Source organism: Rhineura floridana, chromosome 8 (genome assembly GCF_030035675.1).
Source record: "Rhineura floridana isolate rRhiFlo1 chromosome 8, rRhiFlo1.hap2, whole genome shotgun sequence".
NCBI classification, from domain to species: Eukaryota; Metazoa; Chordata; class Lepidosauria; order Squamata; family Rhineuridae; genus Rhineura; species Rhineura floridana.
The window spans coordinates 34,419,278-34,445,319 of NC_084487.1; the positions used below are offsets into that span (position 1 = coordinate 34,419,278).

Sequence of the window (26,042 nt, forward strand, 5' to 3'; positions counted from 1 at the left end):
GTCTGACTTCGACCCGTTTTCATCAACCGAGATTGTCAAAGAGGCCTTTGTCCATTCTTCTATATGCTGATGACTTAGTTCTTTTGTCACTGACATGTATTGTGCTGAGACGTTTGCTGAGTGCCCTTGCTAGTTATTGTAAAAAAGAATTCCTGGTAATTAACTACGATAAATTAAAAGTTATTGTTTTTTCCCGGAAGAGCATAAAGCACTGTTGGCTAATAAATGGGCAACCTATAGAGCAGGTAACATCTTTCAGATATTTAGGTGTGACACTGCACTCATCAGGAACTTGGCGAATCCATGCAAAAAACGTCACCGCCAATGCCCAAAGGAGTGCAAAGGCGCTCTTTTCCTTTTATTACTCTAGAGGGGGTCAGTTCATCCCAGCAGCCATACAGGTCTTTACTGCTAAAGCCATTGCCCAGATGCTATATGGCTCACAAATAAGTGTTTATGATCACTATGCCCCCTTTTGAAATTGTTCAAACCAAGTTTCTGAGAGCTATCCTTGGCACTCCATCCTGTGTTCCCAACCCTATTTTATGGCTAGAAGTGGGCTCACTACGATAGAAGCCCATATATGGACATGTAAATTTAAATTTTGGCTAAAAATGTTGTTTTCCCCTGTGGGATTGGCTCTTATACATTAACTGATGCCTTTCACTCAAAGTGGAAAAAGTCCTTAACCACTAAATTATTAAGCTTAGGGTTTTCTCCTTCTATGATTCCTGCACTAGGTTACCCCAAAGCAAAAATGTGCATCCTGCAACAAATCTTCGATATGGAATTTGAAAGCCATTTAGCTTTGGCAGCAGCCTATCCTGACATTAGGTCCAACACAAGGCCATTTCTTCCCGGTCACTACTTAGACACCCTAACCACCCCCAAATTTAGGAAAGCGTTTACGTTAGCCAAGTTTAACATCTTGCCCTCGGCGCTGTTGGATGGCAGGTTTAAAAAAATTCCTTACGCTGAGCGGACGTGCCCCTGTGAGGAGGGGGCTGTAGAGACTGTAGCCCATGTTTTATTGTACTGTTCATTTTATCGCCATCACCAATCTGTTTTAATTACCCCAATTTCACAAAATATTCATGGCAGAGATGAGGCATTTTATGTGGAATACCTTCTTTCTGATAAAACTCCCCAAGTATCAGCGAAGGTAGCCAGCTTTTGTGCTGCCGCCATTCTCTGCAGAAGAACATTGATAACACCTCAGTCTATATAAAACTTAGACCTGCCAGAAATTTTTTAATGCAACTTGTTTATTTTAAACATATATATTTGCTTACTGGTCTATGACCGTAATAAAGTTATTTGATTTGATTTTGACAATGATAGCCTGCATTTAAAGAATGACAGCTTGTTTTAAAAACAGGAGCAATTTAAGAATTCATTGAGAAAGGCAGGGCAAGTGCACGATAAAAGCCTCATCTGGAAGAGCCTCCAAAAGTGTGCTCACTCAAGGCTTTCCTTGAGTGAGGGTGGATTTTTCCTGATTGCACTTACCCTATAATTACTTAATTGGTTCTGGAAGAAACCCAGCCTGTATAGTAACATGAATCTTGAAGAGTTAAATATTAGAACTTTGTATTATGGGCTAAAGTTAGACTCCATTCCTTGGACTTTCCTTTGCTCTGCTTTTCAGTTTCATTTGTATTCTCTACCCAGCCAGCAATAAAGAAGCATGTTGGTTGGCCTTTGGTTAAGAAGTAAACGTTTGCGACCCAGGGGTGAAATAAGACGCAGACACAATATGATGGGTTAAACAACGGGCCACTTTATTAAACCAAATTCATATTATGATAATGAACCTGCAAAGGGGAACATAAGTGCGGGATTCAACTGGTGAGTCAGGCAAAGCCTGCTTGCAGCTATTCGGGCGACCCAAACCCCTGTTGGGCAAAGGGGTGCAATCTGTCAACCCCTTGCCCTGACCACACTCCAATTGTGCATAGGGAGGCCAACCTGCATCACCGCCCCCCGGTGCCCTGAAACTCCGGGTGGATGAGACCTGTTGGCCCCAAAGGCGACCCGTATCCTGCCCTCGGGCCGTAAAACCCGGAGCTGCAGGCCTCCGGAACCGCCTATCACCTCCAAAGGTGCCTAAAGGTGTCACCTAGCTGCCCTTCACCTTCAACCTTTCCCGCACTTCCTCAATAAAGCGACCATTAAATATTAAATTCAAACAGCCAAATCAACCTAATAACCACAGGAAAAAACACCCATACTAACCCTGAATGCCCTTCCTGCTAACCACAGTATGGAGTAGGCAAAAGAAACTCGCCGGCTAAAACGCAGGCAAACCAAAAATTCCTACTCGGCCCCAGAGGCGACCAAATGAATCACACTGCAGCAGAGGGAGGGTAGGGCGGGTGCCACAATTATGAAGAGGGAGAGGGGGCGGATAGCAAGAGCTTAAATAAGCTTGTATGCCCCGCCCCCTCTAGAAGTGCGCCGTGACTGCGTCACCCCAGTCCGGCGCACTTGCCCTCTCCAGACATGGAGGCTCAGGATTCACCCGGGCCGCAAACACGCCCCGCAACCCGGTAAGTCCCGGGTGCGAAGCGGGGTTGTTTATTCTGCAGTTATTATGATAGGTAGAGCAGGATTATGTGCTTATTGCTAAAGGGTGAAATAAAGAGATAACATAAAGTGATCTGAAAAAATATCTACACTAAGTTACATTTTACTCTTTTAAAGCACTCACTATATTCACAATCATGGTGACTAATTTTTCTTCTTTTTCTTTGAGAAAACAAGCACCACACTAGTTTTTAACTTCTTAGTTATAGCATAAACTATTATGTTTGTTTCCCATCTTTTTGGTATTCCCTTGTTCACTCTATCCTTAATATTTTTTTTCTTACGAAATAAAAAATATGCCAGTCATTTAATTCTTTGTATTATTACTAAATGTTCTGTTGATTTGAGACCTTGGCATAGTCCAAGATGTAAGTTAACACACTCTCTGCATGGAGGATGAGTGAGGGGGAAGGTCACTGTCTTTCCCCTCCCTTGGCCTGGTCCACCTTTACACCAATTAGTGGTAGGGAGGATTGGCTGGTGCTATGAGCCCTCCTTCCCTCCCAATGCCCCACCTAGAAATGTGACTGCCCCCCCAACAACGAAGGCTGGCTACAAGGCTGAGTGCATAGTTAAAACTGTGTAATACACTCCCGCAGGAGGCAGTGATGGCCACCATCTTGGATGACTTTAAAGGAGGATTAGGCAAATTCATGGAGGATAAGACTATCAATGGCTACTAGCCAGGATGGCTATGTTCTGCTTCCAAATATCAGTTGCTGGAAACCACAGGAGAGGATAGTGCTCTTGCACCCAGGTCCTGCTTGTGGGGTTTCCATAGGCATCTGGTTGGGCACTGTGGTTGGCCACTGTGAGAACAGGATGCTGGACTAGATGGGCCATTGCCTTGATTCAGCAGGCTCTCCTTATGCTCTTATGTTCTTTACTTGATGCAATATCATCCAACCTCCCCACGTTGTCTGACCTACCCACAAACTGCCCTGCACTGCTACCCCAAAGTTCTGCCCTGATGGCACCACTGCCAGTAAGATGTTATCTTGGCAAAGGCATGTTCTCAAACCTGTACTTGCTGATACAGCAGGAACTTGTGAGCAGGGAGCACTTACAGTGGATGATTGGCAGGCAGAAATTCTTATGTCTTCTCATCAGTTTCCTCCTGGTTTTCTTATATATAGTCTGACCCTGCCTTACACAGAGTCAGACCATAGCCCATTTAGCTCAGTATTGTCTAGTCCAACTAGGTCTTCAGGAGCTACTTCCATTGTTGGAGGCAGTATGCCTCTGAATACCAGTTGCTGGAAATTGTAGGAATTGTAGGAGGGGAGCATGTTGTTGCACTCGGGCCCTGTTTTTGGGCTTTCTATGGGCATCTGGCTGACCATTGTGAAAACAGCATGCTGGACATAGATGGGCCACTGGCCTCATCCAGCTAGCTCTTCTTGTGTTCTTATGAGCCTCTTTGGATTTGCAAGCTGGCTGACAAAAAAATCAACGTAAAATAGCTTTGGTGGACATTTACAGAGGATAGTCACTAGGTGGGAAAAAATCTAAGCATCCCTCCATCCCTGCTGATGCAGAGATGACCCCCTACTAGTGCCACCCTGCCCCTGTGATATAAGGAAAAGATAGGGTTGGGAACCTCATTATATCCACTTTGAGTTCTTCAGAGGCAGCTGGGAATAAACACAGGGAACATTTTAAAAGAACAAATGTTATCCGTCCATGTTGAAGGCTATGTATTAAGTGGGCTGAAAGGAGTTTGATTAAAGCAAGGAAAGATTACCAGATCAAAGGCACCAGCCTTGATATTTGTCATCTATTTTGAGGCCCACCAGCTTCCTGGCAATCTCCCTAGTTGGGGATTTCTACACTCCTGCCATTCCAAAGAAAGATTCCAAGGAATCTTCCTGCTGGATATAGTTCTCTAAAAAGAAAAGTTCCTTTCTAGGTTCACCTTACACAGAATCTTGACTCTGCAGTAAGTAAACAGCTTTCTATAGCTGGCAGAATATGCTGGGGCAAGAACATGAGCAGCAAAGGTCAAAGTCAGCTGTGGATTTATCATTTTTGAGTCCCCACCTGCTAGCTAATAGAAACTTCTTGCATGTCAAGTACTATGACATGCAAACTAATACAGCTCCAAGGCTTCAGCCAATCTTAATCTGGCGTGATTATTACATGTTTTAGATGCATAAATCCCACTTGTGTTCAGTTTATTTTACCCCCACATTAGTGTGCACAGGGGATTAATTCCTAAGAAGAGTTATTTTAGGTCTGCAGCCACTTGGGGGGGGGGCTGTGGAAAGCAGAGAGATTTGCTTTCATTTGAAAAATGATTTTTTAAAAAAGAAACTTCTTTTACAGCTAGAATAGCAAGAAAAAGTATCTTGTGGGCTTTTAGAATAGAAAGGTAGGTGGGCTATTAGGAGAGTGGAAGCTTACTGTTACCTCCTGCACCCAATGTTCCAAAAGCCTTTGCAAGCGAACACACTTATTTATTAGATTTATATCCTGTCCTTCCTCCCAGTAGGAACCCAGGATATTTGCAGAAGAGGAGGACAACTACCAAGCACATGAAGAGTAGGCATGTGGGGAACTGGAAAATAGCTCACCTTCACTAGCTATCTCCCCTCCCAATGGTCCATCAAGTGTAGACACAGACTATAGTCCACCATTTCCCAATCCTCCAAAAATATCCCCCAACCCATTCACAAAGATAAATGCAAATCGTTTTAAAAGTAACAAAAATTAAATATGTTTATTATATAAAGAGACTCACACTGTCCACTGTTGCTCTGTCTCTGTGAGCAAATGCTAACAATAACAACGATAATAATCTCAAACTGCTCAGACTAACACTACTTCCTTTTTCTGCCTGCCTATAATGAACCTACTTCAAGCTGCTTAGAGATGTGGACTTGAAGGTAACAGCTCTGAACATGTTCAGAACAGCTCCCTGGTCTACTCAAAAAGTAGCCCTAAGTCACTGACAACAGGAGGGATAGTGGCAACAGAAGGGAAGGGGAAGCTGCACAACTGAGGGAAATACTGTAGACAAGTATCGCTGGTAAGATTTTTAAAAATACTGTCACATGGTTTTTCTGCCTGGAGACAAATGGGTGGCACCACCTGACTATAACAATCCTTTTGGATCAATATTGGTTGAGTGGGGCAGAGAGCTGAACAGGAAATTGATAGAAAAGTGTCCAGGACTCTGTCTACATTGAAATGGATTATGTGGGAGAGGAAAGAGGGTGGCTTTGAGATTTTTGTGGAAACTTTTTAAAAAATTGCTGGGCATTTCACTTGGTAGAGCTGAGCCCTGGTAGCCCTAATGGACCAGCTTCCACTGCCTACTCAGTCCTATTTAATTCAATGGGGTTTATTCCCAGATATGTGGGGTTAGGATTGCATCCTAACATCGTAAATTTAGGCTGCAGTTCAATGCATGTTTACTTGGGAGTATGACTGAGGGTAGTGGATATTTGAATAAACATGGATGATACTGGGTTATGACAATGTATATTGAGTGGATCTTTGCAAAGACAATATAGCATTAGGGAGCCTCACCACATACTCAGCTTGAAAGTACTTTTTCCAGTTATGTCATATCCCTACCCTATTTGATTGCCAAGATATAGTAGCTACAAAAGTCAGTTGAAATGAAGAAGAAAGCCATTTCAGCTGCGTTCAAATGTGGGGTTTAATCTGTTAGTTTTACTAATTATAATGGTAGTACTTCTGCCCCAATTTCTAACATTCCCTTCACGCTGCAGTACCTGTATCATCATCATCATCATCATTACATCTTGCCCTTCCTCCCAGCAGGAGCCCAGGGTGGCAAACAAAAGCACTAAAAACATTAAAACATCGTAAAAACAAACTTTAAAACATGTTAAAACAAAACATCTTCAAAAACGTTACTTAAAAAAAGCTATCAAAACATTTTCTAAGATTAAAAACATTTGAATAAAGAAAGTTTAAGAACATATTAAAAAGCAATTCCAACACAGATGCAGACTGGGATAGGTCTCAACTTAAAAGGATTGTCTTATGCATTGGTGACTGGTATACCACCATGTCACGCTAAATATCATTCTCATCAGTGGCCGTGGTGTGACACAACAATGAATGTCATTGGACATCTTGCTACTCCCCCACCTTTATGGCACATGCGCACTTCTGTTCCTCCATGACTCACCCATGAAAACAGTAGGAAAGTACTGTATGCGGGTATACCGCCCCAAATTCTGTCACTTTATGACCACGGTTTTCTGGGTTAATGGAGTTGCAAACCATTTTTTTCTGGAAGCAATCAATGCGGAAAATGATTTCCAGAAGTGGCTTTTATGTCATGTGAAAGATCAAATAAAATATGGAAATTATCAGGTAAGGAAATGTTGGCAAAATGGAATAAACTGCTGTCTGAATGTAGCCTTTGTATTTTGAAGAGATAGTGATATATTATTAACAACTTGCTAATATTTCAAGTAGAAATGCAAGTATATGAGTTGTGGCTTAATGCATACTTATAAATCAACACATAATAAATTCTGGGAACCAGGGCCCTTTGGGTAACCTGGCCCCTTGGGTAAATCTGGATCCATAATCCTTTCTTTGGCATGGCTAAGACATGAAAGCATTTCTGTATATACATCTAAGTAACAGCTGTGTTTTCACTTTCACAGTGTGATGACACTTCTGCTAGTCTTATGCAGTGATGGGTAAATTTCCACCCTTGTTGCACAGTTAGTTGTCTTCAACACAGCTGTCTTTGAAGCTTCATAACATGAAGGGCACAGATTTAGGTTGTAATCTTATGCATACACTTACCTAGTAGTAGGCCCCACTGAACCCAGTGCAACTTACTTGGAAGGAAAGATGCATAGGATTGCACTGCATATATCCTTTCCTTAAACATAGGGACTAGGAGCCTGGGAGCTATCACTGCAAAGGTTACAGAAGGCTGGTTAACACAAATGGCAAAGCAGAAGAGAAATAGCTGGAGGAGAGCTGTCTTAAATTCTGTGTCCTTGTGTGAAAAAGAAGCAGTCCTTTTCCTTATCACCTAATGGCAGATACTAGGAAATAGGTTTTCTTTCTAGAGCACAAAGACCAGGCCACAAGACCCTTTAAGACCCTGCAATTTTGCTGTTCAATGGTTTTAGTAATTTTCTATTTTTACACTGAAGAACCTTTCCTGGCGAGATCTGTATTGACATTTCACCAACCTTGGCAGCTGAAGAGGTTCATCATGATTCAATGAGGAAAACTTCTCTCCCGTAGTGATGGAATGATTTGTCAGGCATTCAGCACAAGGATTTGATCCATAGTATAGTCCCTCACAACACCTAGCCAGAGAGCCTTTTAAGGCAATTGGATGGTAGAGAATGGCATCTGGGAACTTCACAGAGCATCCTGGGTCAGGAAAGAACAGAACGGCCATGGCAGTTTGATATCCATCTGGCGTTTTATTTTTCTTGGCAGAAAAATGTATCCTGACAGACTTATTAGACTTGGGAATTGTGAGTCATTAGGTGTTTTTTACTGGACTTCTTCAGAAGCGAAGCTGGTGGCCAAGGACATCTTGATGTTGGTAGATAACTGATTCATATAGTCCATGTCAAAGGCAATTTGAAAGAAGGGATTTGTTGCAGGACACCCCACTATCTTAAATTTGACCTGTGGATACCAGTGTCAGGTCTTCTTCTCTAGTTGTCTCACCTTAATTATGCTCCAGGCATCCCTCCCCTTTTTTTAAACCAAAGAACAGTCCCTATTTTCTAGTAAAATCACCACTGCTTTTTATTTTCTTTTTTGCCTTTGCAGGATCCAGAGTTAAAATTACTTAGCATGCGTTGGGTAAAGTTCTCAATCTTCAGGTTTCAGCTCTAGTTAAATATCAGAAGGGTGGTGATGGATGTATTTTGCCTGTAGTGTCAATGCATGAGTATGAACACTATGGCACCAGCCTGTCATTTCATGCATGACAGCAGCTGATGTATATTTTGAACTGACCGGGGCTGGCCCAAGATATTTTGCCACCTAAGGCAGACCAGCAAACGGTGCCCGGCTGCCACTCTGTCCACTGGACCACCTCCCCCCGCACCGCTTTCTGCAGTGGCAAATACTGTTTAACAATAACAAAAAAAACACCCTAACTATTATATTTTAAAGTTTTAAAGAGTTTCTTGCTGTGCTGCATCATAGCACTAGCGGTGCTTTTCTGCAGCAGACCAGCATTGCTACCAGCTGCTCCATATGGCAGGTACACCGTGGCTTTATCTTGGGCAGCTAGAAGATGGAGTGGCAGATAGCTGACTGCAGCAGTGAACAGATGTGCACTCACTACACCATCCTCCCTATCTGCCAACTGAGCCAAACGATTTTGCTTACCACATGGCAGGGCCAGCCCTGTATTGTGCTGTTGGTATTGTGCATTGTAGGACACTTATCTATCCACCCCGCCATATCTCTAATCAAAAGAACAAACATCCTCTTGGCTTTTGGATGACAGCCAGTGTCAAGAGTTAATTAGTGCAGCTTGCAGAAAGTAGAACAGAACATAAGGAGAGCCCTACTGGATCAGGCCAAAGGCCCCTCTTGTCCAACATCCTGTTCTCACAGTGACCAACCAGATGTCTCTGGGAAACCCACAAGTAGGATCTGAGTGTAATAGCACTCTCCCCACTTGTGATATCCAGAAACTGGTATTCAGAGGTACACTGCATTGACAGTGAAGGGTGAACATAGCCATCATGGCTTGTATCTATGGATAGCCGTATCTTCCATGAATTTGTCTTTTTAAATAATATCCAAGTTGATGGCCATCACCATTAGGGATGGAAAGATCTGTCAATTTTGGTTCTCTTGCTTTCTAATTTTTCCACTCTTAAATCCAGTTCTTTCAATTTCTGCAGCAATTTGCATTTTTTTTTAAAAAAAATCCTCATGAAAATTCTGCAGCATTTTAGTGCAAATTTCTCCTGATAAACACATTTTTGTATGAAGTTTTGACTCCTATACACATTTTTGCAATTTCTCATATAATGCATTTTTGCATGTTATTTTCAGCCATACATTCATTTTATGCACACTTTCCCCTAATAGATGCACTTTTGTAAACATTGCTTGCATCACAAAATTTGAATAAGTGCAAATTTTGAAGGATGTTTCAGTTCTCATATTGTTTTGGAAAGTGTGAATTAGATTCAGCATGAAATGTGAACTTAATCAAAATTCTTGCCTGTCCCTAATTACCATCTTGGGGGAGCAAACTCTATAGTTTAACTATGTGTTGTGTGAAGAAGAGCCTTGCGCAATGCATGACAGTATGTGTGAGGGTCAGGCAGAAATCCTGAGTAAGAGTTTTGAGGTTTTACAAGAGTATCCCTATTTTGTTTGAGATTGTTCCAGGATATGCAACTCCTTTCTGAAGGTCACTGTAAACCGCCCAGAGAGCTTTGGCTATGGGGCGGTATATAAATACAATAAATAAATAAATATGTGTTTGACCGGCTTGCCTCGACATTTTTAAAGAAAAAACTATAAGGCCATCATTTCCATTTCTGTTTGTTTGGTTTTTGTTTTCAAAATACCTTTTGTTTTTAGACTGCCGTTGCTGAAGATGTTTTTTCTAGAACTGGATGCAGGGGTTATCCCTCCTTTATTTGTCCTGTGGGCTATTAGGCTTTTAATATTGAAAGGTTTTTTTGTTGCATTTTTACTGTTGGGTATTTTTATTGTTGTATATTGTATTTTCCCAGGTAAATAAATGATTAATCAGAAGAATCCTTAGGTGTACTGTTAAGAGTCCTGGAGAAGCAAACTTTTTGTAGAGGAAAAGCTATCACATATGCCAGGGCTGGAATAGGAAGTCAGCTTCTTTGGCCAATGATTGGGGCCCTACGAGGGCCAGCTGTTGACCCCTGACCTCTGGCTACTGCTGCTTCTCATTTTTCTTGCATCTTTGCTCATCGACTCACGAGCAAGCAGGTATAGTGGCAAGAAGCATTAGCCACTTGCCTGCTTGCCTGATTTGATAGAGCTTGATTGTTCAAGGCAAAAACATGTTCTTATTTTCACTTTTACTGATAAACCAATATGTCTATGTGCTTTGATCCATGGGCATCCCACAGAGCATTTTGCCTAGGGTCCCCACAAACCTGAATCCAGCTTGGGGCAACAGGATAAAATATGAATAATATCAGAAAGAGAGAGAGTGTGTGCCTTTACTTTTTCCCAATCACTACATCCATGTTTACTGTAGGAAAATCTGGCTATTTAAACCACACATGTGCCATGCACAATTGATGGTGCTGTGTATAGATTTTGCCATTTAAATTCAGGTACTTTGTGTAGTCAAGATTAAAAAGTAAAATGTGAATCAGCTGTGAGTCATCCCTATTAACCAGGGCAATTAATTCCAAATGATTCACCCACTGGACTCTCACAATGGACAAAATGGGGATAGAACCACATTTCTCCTTATGTTTTACCCACCTAGATCAATACTGTGACAATGCTGTGTTAGTGTGCATTTCTCTTGAATACTGACTTCAGTTAAAGGACCATCCCATTTCAAAAAGGATCACCCCACCCCTAAGGACAGTCCATAGCCATGTCCCCAATGTGAGTCCAAAAATGCAGGCTTATACACACCCACCCAAGCATATATTCCTATACACACTAGTGGTGTGTAATGAGACAGCCCAGATAATGGCTTAAAATATGCATAAAATATGCTGAAATCATTTACATCTGCTTATATTTGCTTAGAATATGCTTAAGATTAACTTAGAATGTGCTTAAGATATGTTGAAATAGCTTATAAAGTCTGCTTTATGCATAAGAGCCAAAGTAAGAAAGGAGTAGTTTAAAACTGCCCCCCCTTAATCCTCCATCTCCAGACTAAAGCTGTAATTTTCCTAAGAAAACAACTGGAAAGATACAAGATAAGGTGCCTGGGCAGACAGCCAATGTGTTATGTTAACTATCAACATGAAGCTCATTATATGGCGTGGCTGATGCTTGCAGACAGGGCAAAGCAGACTTTTCCGGGGGTCGAGAATACAAGTCCCACCAGGAGCCTGACTAATGACCCGATGGAGAGCCTGATAAGGTTGAATAGAGAGAAGGTAGAAAGAGAAGCAAGGAGGCAGCTAGCACCACTTCTAACAGGCAGTAGGAGCTAGGGCGATGGGAACACGCCTACCTTTAGATAAGAAAGTGTATAAAAAACCAGGTTGTATAGCACTCAGGACCCCTCAGCTCTGGTGGAGGGGGTCGAAGAAAGCAGGAGAGAACCATCCATCTATTCCATCCATGACATCTGATGGGTGATGTATCATGGCATCTATTTCCGTATATTTTGTAACTATGGCTATGTGATATGACTTAGAGTTTAACTCAGTCCTTCATCTATTGTAACTTGCTTTAACTAAGTTGTGCCTTCAGAGTCTTATTCTTTGATATTACATGGATATCTAGCAACTTCTTTCATACTGAAATCTCTCTTTTTTTCTGTTTCTGCAATGATGGCTAAGAATGCATTTTATTAGTTGTAGTGAGTAAGATATGAATAAATGGCATATATTATAAAGACTGTTCTGCTGTCTGAAGTCTGACTCCCAAATAGAAACTTTTTGGTACCTCCCAAGACTCAAAAATTCTTGAGTGAGGTCTCCTTTATTCTCCGCCTACACTAGACGACTATTGTTGATAACCTGTGAGCTTAGGTGAACTAATGTTCAACATATAAGGACTCTATGTAGACACGGAGGAAGGGAAAAAGCAAGAACCCTCGTCCCTGTGCATTCATTGCCAAGGGGGCTGGTCTTGCCTATATCAGGTGGCTGGTGGCTCCATGTCAATGGGGCAGTGGAATCTGCTCTGAGTTTTAGTCCGAACTCAAGCAGCTGTCTAAGATGCTTCACCACTGCCTCACTGGTATGGAGCTACCAGCCACCGCTGATACACACCAAAGAACAGCAGCACATACCATAATATCTAATTTATTAGGATCAGCACCTCTACAACCCTATGCATAGTTTTCTGGGAGTAATCTCCATTGAACTCAGTGGTACTAAGTTCTGACAGGATAGATAAAATTGTAAAACACAATGAGCTTTTTACAAAAGAACTACAGTCAGTTGAAATGCAACTTTTATTTATTTATTTATTATTTTATTTATATCCTGCCCTTTCTCCCAGCAGGAGCCCAGGATGGCAAACAAAAGCACTAAAAACACTTTAAAACATCATAAAAAGAGACTTTAACATACATTAAAACAAAACATATTCAAAAAAAATTTTTTTAAAAGCTTTCAAGACATCTTTAAAAAAGGTTAAAACTGTTGTTATGTGCCTTCAAGTCGATTACGACTTACGGAGACCCTATGAATCAGTGACCTCCAATAGCATCTGTCATGAACCACCCTGTTCAGATTTTGTAAGTTCAGGTCTGTGGCTTCCTTATGGAATCAATCCATCTCTTGTTTGGCCTTCCTCTTTTTCTACTCCCTTCTGTTTTTTCCAGCATTATTGTCTTTTCTAGTGAATCATGTCTTCTCATTATGTGCCCAAAGTATAATAACTTCAGTTTCATCATTTTAGCTTCCAGTGACAGTTCTGGTTTAATTTGTTCTAACCTTGTGTGTGAAGAAGGAAGTCCATCAAAGAAAAGGAGAAAAGTGTCCAGCCTCTGCTTGATTATTTACCTCATCCTTATGACTTTCTCTATGCTAATCTGTCAAAATAAGCTTGAAAGCCTCATTATTACCAAACATTTGCCAGAGCCAGGAAGGTCTATCAATTACCTTTGCACTCCAGCAGATGATGTCATCACTCCTGCTCTGAAAAAAGTATCACAGCTGGCCACCCCCCATACCCACCCTTCACTTCATCACTGAAAAGGCTATTGGAGAGTTGGAAAAGGTATAGAAGAAGAAAACCAAATGATCAAGAGGTTGGAGCTCCTTTCTTGTAAGGAAAGAACGAAACATTTTCTTGTAAGAGAGAAAGAAAGAGAGAAAGAAAGAAAGAAAGAAATGCAAAGTGTTGAGAGAAAATGGACCGAATGAGCTTCTTTCATATGATACTACTTGGGGTCATCCCAACAAAATTGGCAGTAGATTCAGCACACATTAAGTACTTTTTAACACAGCAATCATACACTTAATTTATGGAATTCACTGTCCCAAGATGTGATGGCACTGCCAAGATAGCTTGAAAAGGGTATCAGACAAACTCATGGAGGATAAACAGATCAGTGGCTATTTTTACATGACAGTTGAACGGAACCTCCATGTTCAGGGACAATATACCTCTGAATATCTGTTGTGGCAAAAGCAGAGGCAACAGCAGAGGAAGTCTGTTGCCTTCATTCGATGCTTGGGAGCTTCTCATTGACATCTGGTTGGCCACTGAGAAACAGGATGTGCCTGGATGGTCTCATCCAGCAGGGTCCTTCCCTGTTCTTAAATTATTTCAAACATTGTACCGAATTCACCTCCTTCCCAAAGAGTTCCTTCTTCATTGCGCGCACACACACATACACACACACCCTGCCAAGATGTATCCAGAATGTGTTTTATAATTAAGCCTGCGGCCAGAAGAAAAGGCTTACCAGGATTCTTACTGGAACAGAGAACCAATATCACTAACATGCTGGAGAATATATTTTGTCTGTATTTGTCTGTAGAGTCACACTGAGTGTCCCAAACTCAGAAATGTTATTTCTGTTATTTGCTCCAGGGGTTCACTGGTTTAATATCTTTGGACATGTGGAAGAGGCTAGTATGGATTGATTTTCAGTGTGTAAAGTTTAAGGATACCTTTACGTGTAGCCCTGCTCAAACCATTCCACACTGTAAGCTAATTGGATAAACATGAACCACCAAATCAGGCTTTCACCTGGGGGAACGAAAGCAAGGCAGAAGAACTCTATAAAGCTGCTTGATCTAGAAGTGGAAGAGCAAATAGGAACTCTGACATGAAGAAAGCTGCACTCCCTATACACGTGGATTTGGGAGTAAATCCTATTAAACTCACAATGTGTAGGATTGCACTGTAATTTCAATTGGTGGAAATATCTGGTGATCCCTAAAAAACTGATATTAAGAAAGGTTAAAGAGGTAACATATAGAGGTTCTGTTTGACCCTACTAGGATTTTATGGAGGGAACGGCAGCAGAGTAAAAAGAGAGAGACAGAGAGAGCTGGTTTCTTATTTACTGATGATAGCACTCATTTACTGGGTGAAAGTATTGGGGGGGTGGGGAAGCATAAGTTCTAAGAATAGTCAAGTGGAAAATAAGGCTGTGGGCACACTAGTTGCTTCAAAAGCAGTGAGAATGTTTTTTCTGGCTGCATTTTCAAGTGACTCTGCTCTCAGTTGGATACACCTCCCTTCCCCACTGCTGACTTCAGACCTCTCAGGACCATCCACAGCAAAGTATTGGGCCAATCATTGCCTCTGCCTGAGCCCATAGCCACAGCAAAGTGTTTCCATTGGCCACACCTGGAAGACAAATAAGTTGAGCTACCAATCAGTTGCAAAATCTGTCTGAAGCAGAATTTTTTTTAAAAAAGCACTCAAGCTGATCTGACTAGGTTTTAGAGTAAAAAGGGGTGGAGTTTGACTAGCATTGTGTGCCCCCATTTTCACAAAACAGAGGTGGAGACGCACTGGAACCAGCACAACAGTAAGTGCGTCTCTACCCTCAAATGCTGGTTAAATCTGAGGAAACAATTTACTGGATTAAAAATAAGAGAAAAAGGAGGGAGAAGAGTTAGACTGAATTATAATGTTTCAGACATTATAGTAAAGTTTCCTTGTTATTGGCTATGAACTGGATTAAATTAACAAATTAATTATTAGGATCAATTTAAGGATAAATTAAGAGATAAATGAGGTATATGACAAAGTGTTGATGCTATTATTATTAATATTATTACTTTTATTTCATAAATTAGTATATTTATTTATATCTATAGTAGGTCTGTAAAAGATATAGACTCAAATAGAAGTGTGATTAAATTGTAGGTTTTATTTAAAAATGGTTAGTTTGTGTGTTATGTGTACAGTTATGATGAGGGATGGTCGAGAATTCCACTGAATTCGGATTTAGCACTGGATTTTTCAGTGATCCGCATGATACATGTAGAGCAGTGTCATGCCATTTTAAGCAGTCATGGCTTCTCTCAAAGTATTCTGGGAACTGTAGTTTGTTAAGGGTGCTGAGAGTTGTTAGGAGACCCCATTCCTCTCATATGGCTCCAATTCCCAGAGTTCCCTGGGAAGAGGGATTGATTGTTAAGCCAGTAGGAACTGTAGCTCTGTGAGGGGTATAGGGGTCTCTAACACCTTTCAGCATATTTTGTTTGTTTGTTTGTTTATTTATTTATTATTTGATTTATATCCCACCCTTCCTCCCAGAGGAGCCCAGGGCAGCAAACAAAATCACTAAAAACACTTTAAAACCTCATAAAAACAGACTTTAAAATACATTAAAACAAAACAACTTTAAAAACATTTTTTTTAAAAAGCTTTGAAGACATCTTAAAAAAAGGTTAACAAACATGTTTTTTTTTTAAAAAAACAGTATAGTTACCAGAATTCTTTGGAAAAAGCCAAGTGGTATGATACTGCTTTAAATGTATAGTGCAGATGGGGCCTATATATCAATAGACTCTTGCTGAATATGAAAAGGGAGTTGAGACTGAACTTTCTTTTTTGTTTAAACTGCGGGGACTTTTGTGTGTAAACCAGGGCCCTAATATTCTATCACCCTTGCTGTGCCCTAGCAAAATATCCACTGCAGACACGCACTGGTTCACAGGGTGGCCACTTACAAAAGGGACAAGAAGGACAAAAGCGGAGACAGATTTGCCTTCAAGTTGCATATGCTAATTTATATTTCTATGTATAGATGCAAAGTTGGAAATAAGTACTTTAATAGAAATGCAGTACATCTCACCTTGGTGGGAAGGCTGTGACCAAGTGACCTGTATGCTTGGTTAATCTGCTATCTTCAAAGCCCCTGCTGCCTTCCCTTCTTATATTTCTTTATCTTTAAACCAGACTTGAACCAGACAGCCCCTCAAATAGAGGACTCCCTCAAATAAAGGACTGTCCTCTGATATTGCTTCGTATAGAGGACATGACCACCACCCTACCCACCTAAATATGCATTGCAGGTACTCAGTGGCTCAACGGCTAGGCTCATCCAAGAAGAATAGCTATTTATTTAGGCTATTTATAACCCGCTCATCGTTAAAATCAATCCCAGATATGATCTCTAGTACAAAGATGAAGTCACCAGGATCCCCAAACCCATTGCTCAGTGCTGACATATGGGAACAGTGAATTATAATATAGGCTCAAGCCTTGAAAGTACAATCACAGCAACACAGGAAAACCTTTATTCTGAGCCAGACTATTGGTCCATCTAGCTTAGTATTGTCTATACCACAGATGGAGAACTTGTGCTCCTCCCCCCCTGATGCTATTGGACTACAGTTCCCATCATCCTCAGCCATTTGCCATGCTGGCTGGAGCTGATGGGAGTTTGAATCAAGCATCTGGAGAGGACAGGTTCCCCATCCCTGGTCTATAATGACTAGAATGGTCTCTTCAAAGTTTCAGACTGGAGACATTCCCACTCCTAGCTGGAGATGCCTGGGATTTAACCTGAGACCTTCTGCATGCAAAGCAGATACTCTCCCACTGAGCTATGGCCCTTCTCCACTAAACATATGTTCCCTGGCTTCTGTCTCTGCATATGAAAATCTACAAAGCACTATGTGTGTTGATGACACTGTATAAATAATACTTGTAATATAACAATAATGCACGCAAACAGCAGATCAATTTTAGTTCTGAAATGATTATAAGGAAAAAAACAATATGAACCACCTGTTTAGTGAGCTAGTTTTCTGTTTTCATCTGTGCAATCATGAAATAATTTCAATAAAATCTAGTAATTATTGGGCTATACACAGTAAACACGTACAAATCCATAATGGAAAGGTTTTCATGTGAAGAATGAAATTAAGAATTTGTCTGTTTCTATCAGCCATATATATGACATCATTATGTATATACATGTGTGTGTGTGTATATAAGTTTGTAAAAGTGATTCTTCTATCCTTTTCAGATCAAAAGGAAGCAGAGACTGCACCCCCTCCAGGTTAGTCACAAGGCTATATGCTTTGGGTTAATATAGCACAGTGTTGTTCAGGCTTCATATAATATATAAAAAGGTGATTGTATATTGTACTAATACCTGCACCACTACAAGTTTAACAGTGCAATCCTATGCATGCCCATTCAGAAGTAAGCCCCACTGAAGTCAATTATCTCTAGGTAATTGCGTACAGGATTGCAGCTTAAACTTGTTTTATGGCAATTTCCAGTGCAATTTACAATGGTAATTTACAGTGAAGGTGTATATGTCTATTCAGAAATAAGTCCCACTGAGTTCAGTGAGGCTTACTCCCAGGTAACTGAGTACAGGATGGCCATGACCCCACTGAGCCCTGAGAACTGTGGTTATTTTGAGGATGCTGGGAGTCCTCAACATATAAATACTATTCCTAGAATTCTTTGGTGGAAACTGTACTTGGGGAATTTGGGGAGGAAGCATTTGATCCAGTCGAATGGATATAAGAAAAGGGGAAATGTTTTGCCTCTTCATTTTTATATATGTAAAAAGATGGCCTCATATTTAAAAAAGAGGCCTAAAGAAAGTTCATTAATTCATGTTTTAGCCACTTGTGGTAGCTGATGAAAAGGGAATCTAATACAAGTAATCATAGATTTGGGGTATATACATACTAGCAAGACCTCTGAATTGAAAATTCATCGTATTTCATATATTTGTGCATTTCTGTTACAATCCTAGAGTTTTCTTTTCATCTTCCAAAGAAACCTGTACAACTCTATTAACTGCAACTGGTTTATCGTTAGAATGCATGTGTAACATTTTAAAGCGTGTTTTACACAGTAAATTAAGTAAGGCTGTAATCTGATGAACGTTTATCTGAGAATGAATCCGACTTCCCTTAGTGGGTAGTTATACATATAGGGTGGTATGTGAGCACTTGCTGTGGTGTAAAGTTCCATCCTTTACATTTGACTTGTGTAAAAAGTTTGGTGCAGAGTCTGCTGACCAGACTACCATTTCCCCCTCTAAATTTCCTTACTCTGGGAAATTTGACACCTATTTTGTAATAGGAACAGCAGAAAAGATGCATTACAGCAGCAAAAGTGCTGGTTTATTAGAGCAGCAAAACACTTATTTCAACTTGGCCATTGGGGCTGATTCTTCCAGTGTCCCTTACAGGATGAAGCAGGAACTGGCTGCTCCCTGAAAGCAATGCCTTTATTAAGTGAATATTTTTTCCCCAAAACTGTTTGAACTCAGTGGTACTGTCATGAAGCATTCTGCCATAAAGCACTACTGCTGCTGAAAAATGGAATAAGACATGCAGTTTCCTTGTTTAATACCCAGAAACAGCCACTGACATTTGAACAGAAGTAATCCCCGGCAGGGAAGGATGGGCGTGTCACAATGGGATGTTTTGGGTAATTGAACCCACACAGGATCTCCCAATTAGTTTAAAGGCCAATCCAACCCTCATCATGCATGCTGCTTAAATCCCAGTTAGATTAGAAATGATGCAAGAGAAGAATGACGTTATTCAGTAACAGCACTGTGGAAGAATGAAGTTGGAAATCTTTCCCTTTTCTACCCTGGAGAGAGATATTTGTAATATTAAGAATTACAACCTCAGTGGGCATGTGGCAGATTTCATAAAATGTGGGGTTACTGCTTTCCAGTGGCTTTTATTTAACAAAGAGTTTTGATCCTGAAACTAACCCCCTACCCACCATTAATTTTGGAGCAAGCACAGTTGTAAGCTTCTAACATATCAGTTGATGGAAGAGGAAATAACCATGGCTTGGTGCTACAGCAATTGCTTTGCATGCAGAAGGTCCTAGTTTCAATCCCTGTCATCTCCAGATAGGGCTGGGAGAGGACCCTGTCGAAAATCCTGGAGAACCACTGCTAGCCAGTGCAGACGATACTGAGCTAGATGGATAAATGGTCAGGCAGTATAAGACAGCTTCCTGTGATGTTTTGCAGGATATCCCTTAGCGCAGTGGCTCAGGTGGTTGGTTCACCAGAAGCACTGCAGCTTGCACAGCTCTGCTGAAGATGCTAACAGTGTCCCATCTGGTATTTGAGAGGGTGCAGATAGAGCCTGTTGGTTTTCTTGCACTTAACATCTCTGTCTGGGTATTTTGAGTTTTTTATGTGCATGTATGTGTGCACACACCACACACACACATGTGCAGGCACACATGTGAAGCCTAGAATGTGCCTGCCACATATGGTAACATGCTGAGTTAAAAGTATATAGTATATAGCCAAATATGCAGGGAAAAGATCTAAACAGAAAAATAGTTACTGCTCTTTTAAATTTGAATGGTCCTGGATTCATTCCCATGTATGCAAAGAATAAGGGGAAAGCATTGATACAGAACAGGTCATAGTTACTTTCAGGCTGCCAGCTTATGCATGGTTTCCTGACCAAGCCCTACTGAATAGAGTCGGACTTACTTTTGAACAAATATGCATAGGATTGCACTGCCACTCCAGGTTGTTTTTATACTGTATGTACAAAACCAGTGAGGCCTGCAACAAAATGTTACAGTGTTGAGAGTTCTGTTCAGGGTTCCAGCCAGCCATGCCCTTTCCCAGGAAACTCAATGCCATTTCCTCTCACCACTCCAATATAAGTCAGCATTCTGTGCCCACTGAGCATGCTCAGTTTTCATTGTGCTGTTTTGTGGTCCCCCCCCCTTTAGGTTTTTTCCCCCTATTTCTTAAAATCTTGAGTTCCCCCTGACCTGCCAAATCCAAGCGTTATCTACTGGCAGAAACTGATTGGCATAGGACTTCCATCACTTAATTCTTTTAACCCATAGGGTGAACTTGAGACCTTCTATATCCAAAGCACATAGTCTACCACTGAGATATGATGTCTCCCTGTAACCAATTGCTCCAGCCAACACGGGTTTACATGCTAATAGGGTCCAATGGTTTTCTATAATTAAAAATGAAAAATCCATATACATGTTCCATTTATATTAATGGTCTTACTCTTGCAGCCTCTGGCAATTAATTTTCTGGGGCATACCAACTGCTTTGCTTGTGCATCATCTAAACATGCTGCTGTTGCACCAGCATTGTAGGCAGGTACACCAGCACAAATGTTGTGATCAGGGTGTTTTCTCTTTAAAAAAATGTGCTTCTGCTTCCTACACAGAACAAAACAAACCACAGCAGGGTGGAAATGCACCAACCCAAGGTGAGTGAAGTTATTCTCTAAAAGCCAGAAACAGAGAAAATATGAGTAGGTTCTACAAACATGTGGATAATTTGTATGTTTTATCTTCTTTCTTCCATCTCCCCAGCCAGATTTGCATTTCCTTTCCTTTTAACAGTATGATTTAGTGGCTTCCTGGATCTTTTATGCATGTCTCGAGGCCAAACTACATTGAGATCTATCCCTGGATGTCCCAGTGTTTTTTCTTCTCCTTTACAAGCTTCAGCTAGTACATCAATTGCACCCTTCCTTGGGGAGGGCACACCTAGCTATAGTCATTATGCTTTAATATAGGGGTAGCTGACATAGTGCCCTCAAGGTGTTGTTGGACTTCAACTCCCATTAGCCCTGGCCAACATATGGGTCAGGGATAATGGGAGTTGGAGAACAGCAACATCTGGAGAGCACTATGTTGGCTATCCCTGCTTTAGTAACTTTGAGACAGGATTATTGCAACACATTCTATTTGGGTCTGCCTTGAAAAGTGTTCAGAAACATTTATTGATGTGAAATGCTGCCGCTAGGGTGGAGTAGAGCAGTAGGAACATATCACTCCAGTGCACTGGCTACCTATTTGTTTCCTGGTCCAGACTTGTTTGTTTGTTTATTATATTTCTATCCTGCCTTTCCTCCAAGGAGCTCAAGGCAGCATAACATGATTCTACCCCTCCCCCATTTTGTCCTCACAACAACTCTGCGAGGTAGATTTGGCTAAGAGACACTGAGCTTTATGGCTGTGTGGGAAGCTAAACATAGATCTCCACAGTGGAGTCCTAGTCCAAGGTCTTTAATTAATTAATTCTTACACAAATTTATAGCCCATCCTCCATTACAATGGCTCCCAAACTTGGGCTATTACACAAAAATGATGTAAAAACCACTAAAAGCAACCATAAACTACAAGTCCACATAAGCGTAATTTTAACTACTCTGCACCACTACATCATTCTGCCTCTCAGTTTAAGGTATTGGTTCTGGCCTTAAATGGCTTGCCTTCGCCTGCCAAATAGAAATGAAGACTTATTGAATTCTGTGAAGCCAATAATTTGTTTCTTGTAAGCACATTTTTTGAGCAACTGAAAAGACAACCATACACGTGGACATCACCAAATGGTCAATATAGGAATCAAATTGATTATATAATTGGTAGCAGAAGATGGAGAAGTCCCATACTTTCTGCGAAAACAAGACCAGGAGCAGACTGTGGTACAGATCATGAACTGGCAATATCGAAAATCAGAGTAAAGCTAAAGAAGAACAACAAAGCAATCATAATGCCAAAATACAATTTAAATAACATCCCAGAAGAATATAAAGATCAAATAAGGAACAGATTTGAGGCTTTCAACTTAGTTGACAGAGAACCAGAAGAACTATGGACTGAAGTCAGAGACATTATCGGGGAAGAATGCAAAAAGACAATTCCTCTAGTTAAAAAGAGAGAAAGACCCCAATGGATGACTGAAGACACTCTTAAAATGGTTAAAGAAAGAAGGAAAGCAAAAGCAAAAGGAGATAGAAACACAGTTAGAACTCTAAATGCAATACTACAGAGAGTAGTATGTAGGGACAAAGAACTATTACAATAGTTATTGTATAGAAATAGAAGAGGACAACAAAAAAGGTAGAATGAGCCCTATTCCAAAAGGTTAGAGAAATTAAAGGGAAATTTAAACCGAGTAGGGATGTTGAATAATCAACAGGGAAACACACTGACTGACCGAGATGAAATAAAAGGAAGATGGAAGCAATACATGGAAGAACTCTATAAAAGAGATGCAAGGATGACAGATTCATTCATGGAGGAACTGTATGATGAAGAACCAGAAATTTTAGAATGTGAGGTGAAAGCTGCTCTTAAAATACTTGGAAGAAACAAATCACCAGGAACAGATGGCATACCAATAGAGTTGCTACAGTTACTGAGATGCAATCTGTCCAAATTTTGACAAAAAGTTGTCAAGAAATATGGAAAACTAAACAATGGCCCACAGACTGGAAGCGTTCGATATATATCCCAATTCCAAAGAAAGGGGATCCCAGGGAATGCAGTAATTATCAAACTATTGCCTTAATATCCCATGCAAGTAAAGTAATGCTCAAGATTCTACAACAAAGGCTCTTACCATATATGGAACAAGAAATGCCAGATGTCCAAGCTGAATTTAGAAAGGGAAGAATTACCAGAGATCATATCACAAACATACGTTGGATAATGGAACGGAGCAAGGAATTTCAGAAGGAAATCACCCTGTGCTTTATAGATTACAGCAAAGCCTTTGATTGTGTAGATTATGAAAAACTATGGAATGCTTTAAAAGAAATGGGGGTGCCACAGCATCTGATTGTCCTGATGCGCAACCTATACTCTGCACAAGAGGCTACTGTAAGGACAGAATATGGAGAAACCGATTGGTTCCCAATCAGAAAAGGTGGACATCACCAAATGTAGAAAAAGAGGAAGGTCAAACAGATGGATTGATTCCATAAAGGAAGCCACAGACCTGAAATTACAAGATCTGAACAGGGTGGTTTATAACAGATGCTCTTGGAGGTCACTGATCAATAGGGTTGCCATAAGTCATAATCGACTTAAAGGCACATAACAACAACACCCCTCTCAAGAGCTTCATTCAGCTTTCTTTCATTCAGCAACTGAGACACTTCTCTGCTGACCATTTTGGCCAAGATCAAAAGTCCTGTATGACTAATCCTGCACATCAAGTGGAGGCCTTAAGACTTACTCTCTTACAGTCCTCCATAATGCTCTGCAAACAAACAAACAAAAATCCCACTGAACATCTACAGCCCTTATGGCAGCCTGCGCCAACCTGGTTGCATCCAGATATTTTGGTCTACAAATCCTATCAGCCCCAGCCAGCACATGGGCTGGTGGGAGTTGTACTCTGAAACATCTGGAGGGCACTATGTTGGCAAAGGCTGCCTTATGGTGTGTCCAGGGTAACTATTTGCTTCCAATCTCCAGTGCAATTAACTTCCAATCATGTGTTTCAAACCAAAGTACTCATTTATAGTTATGGAATGCCAGACCTCTGTCATTTATGCAGAATTTATTTTATTTAATACAAATACACACAATCACAAGTCTGCAGAGTAGGATTCAGAATCAACACTCCAGGATTCATGACAGCAGTTTGTGGATGATAATAAGAATTGAATGAACAGCAGCTTTACCAAACTCACAATATCATCCTCTAATGATCCCATTCTGCCTTTCTGTTTGTCCAGCATCATCTTGTGTGTGTGTATGTGTACATATAACTATCATTGTACTCTCTTGTACCACATGGCATAATGTGCTTTTATTTGTCTTCATTTTGGTGCTGAAAATATAGCTCCTACAAATGCAATCTTCTCCTGGAGTAATAACATAAAATTAATGTGCTCATTTCTCTCTTTAGGTTCCATCCAGGCATCCAGCCATCTAATAAATTGCCTGCATGTTTCATTTTAACTTTATCTGCCTAGGTCCTGACCTATCATCTACTAAAACATCTGACTCTTTCATCTATGATTTTGATTGATGTTTCCATTAAGTCGCTGTATAAAATCTCAGCTGTCTTTTAGAGAGGTATGCAGATGTTTATCTTTGAAGCAACAATGGCAGATCTGGTGAATTGCTATAGATAAAATTTCATTAGAACTGGTGGAGCCTGCCCCCACCCAACCTGTAAATATGAGACAGCACACCCTCCTGCCACACTGATAACACACAGCACTTTGGCTCTCTAGATGTTGGTGAACTACAACTCCCGTCAGTCCCAGCAAGTGTGGCCAATGGTGAGGGATGATGGGAACTGTAGTTCAGCAATATATGGAGGACCAAATGTTCCCCACCCCTGACATATTGTCATGCTCCTCATTCCTGACATACTGTACTCAGGGGTAGCCATGAAAGAGGGAGGTAGACCAGCATTTGTATCTCATGTTGAATCTGTTCGTTTTATTTATTTGTTTATTTATTAAATTGTGCAGTCTGCTTCTCCTGCTGTTCACCTCCAAGCAACTGTCTAATCCCCCTTTCAAGTCATCTAAATAGATGACCATCATTGCATCTAGTGGTAGCAAATTTCCACAGTTTTAACTATGTGGAAATATTTCCTTCTGTTTGTCTCAAATCTCCTACCATTCATCTTCACTGGATAAGCCTGGGCTTTTCTCCCTATCCACTTTCTCCATACTATGTATACTTTTATATATTATGTTCCCACCCCCACTCACCACTTTTTCTGAGCTAAAAAATTACTCATATGGGAGTTTCTCCAGCCCCTTGATAGTTTTGGTTGCCATGTCATTGTGATAACGCAGATGTAGTTATATTTGGCATCCACAATTAATGCCTTCATGTAAAAAATAAAGACCATATTTTTGCAGCCAAGGTTGCTGTTGAAATGGGCCAAGACTGAACCTGAACCATTCTCTTGGGTCACCTCCACCCAAACCATGATCAAGTGAACTGTGGGCCCCTCTAGTCAGCTTAGACCTTTGTTGCAATGCTGCTTGCCCACTTTTCAGCAGTCCTGTTGACAAGATCCAACATTACTCAGCATATTTATCTCAGGGATGAATAGGAACTGACATATAAACCACTTTGCAGGACTCCTGGCCATATACTGTACCAGCTTACCTTCTAAGTACAATGCTCTGCACCCGCTAAGCACTAGCAAGTTCCCATCATGGCCATCTGTTAAGTAGATCTAGACTGCTGAGGGATGAGATAGGCTGTTCTAGATGGGAGGTCAGCTTGTCAGAATTTGAAAAAAGAAAAAGTGATTGTTTGATACCATCATTTTGGATCCATCTTCTGCTAAGTTGTGGGATTGTCTTTTTTCCTAAATCATGGTGTTATTTTTGTATTAAAAATTATTTATAATGAATGTATATGTGGTACACGTTTTACTTGCAGACAGGAACGTCGGCGAAATGACAACCTCTTCAGAAGGTCAGATCTATGGTTGACCTTGATTTTCATTGTGGCTTTTTTTTGTATTCCATTTCCCCTCTCAATTTTTGTATTTTGTGGATGGCATTTCTAACAAACACAACCACTTCAGAAACTTTCATTCAAACTCATGTTTT

General features: G+C 40.7%; 1 protein-coding gene across 6 annotated transcripts in view; it reads left to right on the forward strand.

Annotated features, from left to right (window-relative positions):
- MYBPC1 (myosin binding protein C1) overlaps window positions 1-26,042 on the forward strand; it is a 165,506-nt gene that overhangs the window by 10,535 nt on the left and 128,929 nt on the right. For 4 of the 6 annotated variants that reach the window (XM_061638845.1, XM_061638844.1, XM_061638847.1 and 1 more), the window contains 3 exons: window positions 17,705-17,737; window positions 20,883-20,924; window positions 25,870-25,905. In XM_061638845.1, the coding sequence (XP_061494829.1) occupies window positions 17,705-17,737; window positions 20,883-20,924; window positions 25,870-25,905 (111 nt within the window). The remainder of the gene's footprint in view (window positions 1-17,704; window positions 17,738-20,882; window positions 20,925-25,869; window positions 25,906-26,042) is intronic. The other 2 variants (XM_061638846.1, XM_061638848.1) reach the window with 1 other exon arrangement.